At 42.2% G+C, this 6,260-nt stretch overlaps 1 protein-coding gene across 1 annotated transcript; it reads left to right on the top strand.

Annotated features, from left to right (window-relative positions):
• The first annotated feature begins 1,886 nt into the window (after positions 1–1,886).
• On the top strand, positions 1,887–2,813 carry LOC106814696. The gene is made up of 2 exons (XM_014819041.1): positions 1,887–2,160; positions 2,559–2,813. The coding sequence occupies exons 1-2, from the start codon at positions 1,926–1,928 to the stop codon at positions 2,807–2,809; spliced, it is 486 nt and encodes a 161-aa protein (XP_014674527.1). The 5' UTR covers positions 1,887–1,925; the 3' UTR covers positions 2,810–2,813.
• Positions 2,814–6,260: the final 3,447 nt, after the last annotated feature.

The following is a 6,260-nucleotide window of genomic DNA, read 5'->3' as shown; positions in this document are numbered from 1 at the left end:
TAGTGCCTCTTGTTGTCCCTCTCTCTGCTTTGTTGACTACCTGACTGATCTGCGGTTATCAAGAATAAAAGAAGAATAAGAATAATACAGAAGAAGGAATAGAGAAGAATATGAATTAACGAATAAGAAAAAATGAGCAATAATGGACACTAAGAAATATGAGAAGAGGGAATAAGATAAGAAATAAAAAGAAGAAGGAATAAGAAATAAAGAAGGAATCAAGAAGTAGGAATAAGAATAAATTCCCCAGCACATTCCAAAGACGAGAATCGAGGGCTTGTTTGAAATACAAGAGAGGGACCCCAAGATACAAGAGACAAGACTTGTTTGAAAGTTTTCGAACGTGTTATACATGTCAGTCGTTTCGGGCAGTGTCGTAGAGCTCGAGCAGTGAATTTGCAATTGACTATTATATATATATGTCTGTGGTGTACGTGTGTGCCTTCTCTCTGCCGCTGTGTTGCGTGTTGTGCTGTGGTGTGTTGTGTGTACGTGTGTGGCTTGTGTGTGCATGCCCCTCATTGTGTGGTTGTGTGTGTGTGTGTGTGTGTGGCTCTCGTCTGTGGTAGGGAGAGACAGAGGGTTGGGTGTGTGGTGTGGGTGGGCGTGTTTGCCGTGTGCGTTCTCTGGAGTGGGCGCGTGCGTGTGCCGATGTGCGCGTTGGCTGCTGTCGCGCGTGCGCGTGGCGTTGCGCGTGGGCGTGCGCCGTTGTGTGCCAACACTCTGTGGTGTGCGATACTGCATGGTTGTGATATTTAGTCTGAGCTTGCGCCTATTAGGTATATAAAACAGCTGATCGATAGCTTATCACACAAAATCTTATTGTTTATTTTTATATACAATATAACTTTTTTATTCGTCTCACGCGCGAAAATAACCGGGGCAGGAATATACTCCGTCCTATTGCTCACATTATTAAATAACACAATGCTACACTACTTATGCGGCAATATCTTTGGCGGTTTATAAACTCGGTTGGCATTACCTGTTCCATCGTTCAGTCGGTGGGTGTGGGGGGGGGGCATGCGCAGTTGAGCGATATATGATATATATATATATAATATATGATGAAACGGGGAACGCGCGCTGTCACCAAGCCAACGCCATAGACAAAGAGCTTATAATTGGATCTATAATATAAAACTCTTTTTGAACTACTCAACACTGCCGCCGATTGCATTCTCACGAAGACAGCATATTCAAGTGGATCGGCTTAGAAATAGCAGCAAGCAGCCAGCAGCCGGCAACCTATTAGAAATCGACAACTCGGTTCTAAGCAAGCTACGAGATGTTAATTAAAGTGGTCACAATTTGCGGTCGCTCTTCGTCCTCGCTGGTTTGTTACTCGTTAGCTCTATGCAATGAGCCTATGTATCAAGCAGGTCGAGTACACGTGCTGTCCGGCTAGCGCATTATGGAGAGCAAATAATTCATAGAATACAGGGTTGAAGATAAAATGTGAATTGCCGCGGTGCCTGTATATCCATAGATATACACCAACACATATCACGTAGTGAGCTTCCAGAAAGTACGATTACAAAATATATCCTGTAGGCTATGCTATATACTGCACCAAATTGGCATGCCGTCACCCAAAATATCGCGCCAATAACGTGGCGGCATCAGGGCATAAAATAATAATAATATAAGTAATAATAACGTTATAGTAATAGATAATAATAATAATAATAATAGTAATGATGGTGATGAATGATGATGATGATGATGCTGCGGCTGCTGCTGGATGATGATATGATGATGATGATGTAATGATAATATAATGATATATGATAATATATTTAAGATAAATAAATCATTATAACAACGTAATAATTGCTTTATATGAGTGTATATTGTCAGGCGACGCCATGAGGCTGGAATATATCGGCTGCTTTCTCAATCATAACGGCGACACGGTGAAGGATATGATACGGTTCGACGACGTTTCCGACGCCATGACTCCGACCGCATGCGCTGCTCACTGCACTCAGCTCCAGTACGTGTTCATGGGTCTAGCGAGAGGAAAGAGATGTAAGTGCGGCATGGAATACGGCAGGTTCGGACGTCGACCGGACTCAGACTGTAACATGGCGTGCGAGGGCGACGCCACTGTGATGTGTGGAGCAAGCTCGATAAACTCTGTCTACAGAGTTTATGAAGGTGAGCAGACGACGCCATGATTCCTTTCTTCGTTTTTAGCTCATCTGTGATCATGTGACACAATCACATTGCAGCTTGCAGAATGACAATGGAGTCCGTTCGTGCCGGAAGCGTCGCGTCCGGTCCAGTGCCCGTCCGTCAGTCGGGTCCGTCCGTCCGTCCGTCCGTCCGTCCGTCCGTCCGTCCGTCCGTCCGTCCGTCCGTCCGTCCGTCCGTCTTAAGTTATTCTTCAGAGATGTTCTTAGGGCTTTAACCCTATAATTTTGTCTTCTCTGTCATAAATTAAAGAAACGGGAGCCCGGTTCTGCAGGGGCAAATCTATTCCCTCAATGTCAGCTCATGCGAAGTATATTGCGTGCTGACAACCACAACATGAAATTTCGTTCTCGCACGTGTAGATGACAAATTCAGCGAGATGAAATTCCGCAATAGCGAGATCCAGGCCGGGCAGCAGCTGGGTCGCATTGTCATGGCAACAACAACAGAAGCAGCATCGGTGATAGCGTGTGGAGTGTCCTGTCTTATGTCACCCTCGTGCTTCGGGTTCGTGTGGATTCAAGAAGGAACCCAAAGCTGCGAGATTATGTCTGCTACTGGCAACCTAGGCAACTACACCATTCCCGCCGGAGGAAAATACTACAGTGGTTAACTACAGCGGCCTATAAACCGCATACATTTATGATATTATAGTCTTCTATACACTCTATTTTTCTACATAATCATTTTGCGCGAATATTCCGTATAGTGTGGTCTTTTGCTTCTTATTTTTTGGCCAAAGTGGTTTTCGTCAAGGAGGAGCATGAGGTAATAGTCCAGATATTATTTACTCTTATATACTCATTCATTATTCCGCGCTCCAATCCACAGGACTTGGAACGTCTTAATTAAAAAGGACAATTAACACGCGAAATGTATTCTACTACTCTCTTCGCCTATTATTGCGATAACTTGCTGTAATGTTTGTTCCAAGATCCTCCGTCTACAAACACCACAAGTTAAAGTAAAGCCGCACGCCCAACGCCCTGTGCACAAAAACCAAGATAATAGGTATTTGGTCTATAATTTTGATTACTTGGCGACCACGCACAGCCATGATGAGTGAAGAGTAGATTTAAGATTATTCAATTAACAAGCATCGGATAAGCGCGTGACAGCAAAAAAACAAAACAAGACCACCTTCTAACTAATATTACGTTGACACACGAGAGGGAGCCACGTAACAGGCTGCAAGATAGCGCATGCGGCACGATCACTCTAGTGTATATAACGCAAACGCGCTATATATAATGGCTGTTATAATAATAACTGTTATTATAATATACAGCTCAGTAATCGAGCTTCACGGAATGTTGAGGGCAGCGAAACAAGTGAACAGCACACGCACCCGCAACTCGTTGCGAAGAGCGACAGTGTGTAGAGACCTGCTGCTCACACAGTAATCCCAGAATCTGCAAGACATATTAATAAACAAACAAATAAATAAACAAATAAATGTACAGGACTTCGATAACAACGCACTCCGTACGGTAGCCATTAAAGCCTATGCAAACCCAACTATGTATTTTTTTCAATAAAAACACTAACCATACTAATCTACTACTAAACAATAATATTTTACTATATTACTATAAATACCATACACGTTAAACATACGTATTTTTATTGGGTTTCGCAACAAGGCTTTAAGCAACTAGATTGTTCTTTGTATACATCCCGACATAATAACGCTGGCTGCTAAGATCTCGATGCCAGCTTTAGAGAGAACACATAGGAGGCAGCGGCCACGTTGCATAGAGAAAACTGTCCGAGTCGAACAGGCCGTATCGATTAATGAGCTGCAGTTAATAAGCTGGTAACTATTTGATATGGTTAGGGTTCGTGTTATGGTTAGTGTTAGGGTTAGGGTTAGGGTTAGGGAGTAGGCGTAGGCGACTCCCTAGACTCGTTAGTGGAGTAGGCGAAGTACGGTGCGGCATATTAGATAGTACCAGGGTACGTTCCGGTATACCGGACCGTACCCAGGGTATACGTTTCGGCAGTACCCTGGGGAACATAGACCCTCTCAGCAGTACTAACAACGGCAGCAACAGTACTAACAACGGCAGCAACAGTACTAACAACGGCAGCAACAGTACTAACAACAGTAGTAAAAGCAACAGCAGTAACAACAGCAGCAGCAGCAGCAACAACAACAACAACAACAGAACCAGCAACAACAGCAACAGCAGCAAACAAAAACACCTATAACCTAATGTGTTGCAACAAAGCCAAATAATCACTCAATTACCACCTGAAGTTATCTCGAGCAAAACGCGTGTATACTCACTCACAGCGCAAAAAGAACTCTGGATGTGACCACCCTCAGTGCCATTTGGCTAAAAAACTGACTACCTGAACTGACTGCTGAATAAGAATAATAAGAAGAATAAGAAATAATAAGAAGAAGGAATTAGAAGAATAAGAAGAAGGAATAAGAATAAGAAATAAGAAAAAAAGGAATAGGAATAAGAAATAAGAAGAAGGAATAGGAATAAGAAATAAGAAGAAGGAATAAGGAATAAGAAATAAAAAAGAAGAAGGAATAAGAAATAAGAAGGAATAAGAAGTAGAATAAGAATAAATTCCCCACACATTCCAAAGAGAGAATCAGGGCCTTGTGAAATACAAGAGAGGGACCCCAAGATACAAGAGACAAGACCTGTTGAAAGTTTCGAACGTGTATTGTCAGTCGTTCGGGAGTGTGTGAGCTCGAGCAGTGAATTTGCATGATATATATATATATATTGAAGGAGACGTGGCTCCCACCAATCGTTGTTGCGCAATCGGACGTAAAAGACGATGCTTGGCAACGGAGTGCCGCGAAAGCGACGTTTTTTTTGGCGCACGTGTGAAGAAACGCGTGGAGCCATTTGGCTTGACTGATCCGGCAACAATAGCCAAGGTAGGGGATGCTTGGCGTGCCTAGGTGGATAGGTCAGTTGGATAAATTTTCTGCACATTCGGGTTTGCGACGTTTTAGCCCAAAATAGTTGCTGAGAAGCAAGCGTACTGCCATAAGGAATGCGTAAACGTATTACGTGTAGAATGTATCGATATGCATCACACAAATACGTTCACGTTAACTCATACGATGTTTTTATCTGTTATAAATGTAACTATGAATGTATTTATACAAGGTGGATTGGTATAGATATATTCATGGTATACGACCGTAAAAAAAAAAAGATGTGTGAGAGTTCGGTAGTTTAGGGAAGTGTCCTGACATTCACTCGTGTTTGATGGTAAAGTCATAAACCCTTAGCAGGGAAGACTTTCTCTGATGGTTGCATCCTACTGATCGTGCTCCCCATATTTCCCATCATTTCATCTATAGGAGATGACTAACTTCTTTATACTGTTCATGTAGATAATTGTACATCATAGGCTACCTAAACTATTATCATGTATTTATATACTGTGATTTTAAAGTTCAGATGAATTTTATAGGCTAACTAATATAGTACACTGCTCCCTTTTGGAGTCACTGCGGGTCAGAGCAAATTGGGTAGACGCATATATTATTATAATTAATATTAGTACGTTATAAGACATGTATTATTAGTTGAGCTACCTCAAACTTGTTGGATTGTGAACGCGGTATGGTGTAAATGGTCAGCAATACGTTCATTCGACTATCGCTGAGAGAGTTGGAGGTGAACATTAATAATACTGTGGTAAATGTACTAATGCAATGTAATGAAAATTGGAACGATGAATGGACGTATGCGTGCATGAAAATCGGGGTAAATGTAATGATTCAATTGCAAATGGAGTTGGAATGTTGTTGTTTTCTTTTTCTCGTATTTCTAAGATTCCGTACGCCCTTTCTATAATGCGTTTCCCTTTATTTTACATGTTGGAGTTGTCGGTAGCGTGCTATCGACGTAAGCACCTCATTGTAGGCATTGCCAAGCAACAGAAACGTGATTTGAAAGATACAGGAGCAACAGCAGTAACAACAACAGTAACAGCAGTAACAACAACAGTAGGAGTAACAACAACAGCAGCAACAACAGTAACAACAACAGCAACAGCAGTAACAGCAACAGCAGCAACAGCAA

This window comes from Priapulus caudatus, unplaced genomic scaffold (genome assembly GCF_000485595.1).
Source record: "Priapulus caudatus unplaced genomic scaffold, Priapulus_caudatus-5.0.1 Scaffold964, whole genome shotgun sequence".
NCBI lineage: Eukaryota > Metazoa > Priapulida > Priapulimorpha > Priapulimorphida > Priapulidae > Priapulus > Priapulus caudatus.
Note: the sequence above shows the minus strand (reverse complement) of the source record. Positions and strands in the feature narration are given on the sequence as shown.

Excerpts from the sequence above, each read along its gene's own strand:
- LOC106814696 (XM_014819041.1), top strand. The coding sequence starts at position 1,926 with ATGATACGGTTCGACGACGTTTCCGACGCCATGACTCCGACCGCATGC. Across the intron at positions 2,161-2,558 it reads TGTCTACAGAGTTTATGAAG|ATGACAAATTCAGCGAGATG; the intron begins GTGAGCAGACGA and ends TCGCACGTGTAG.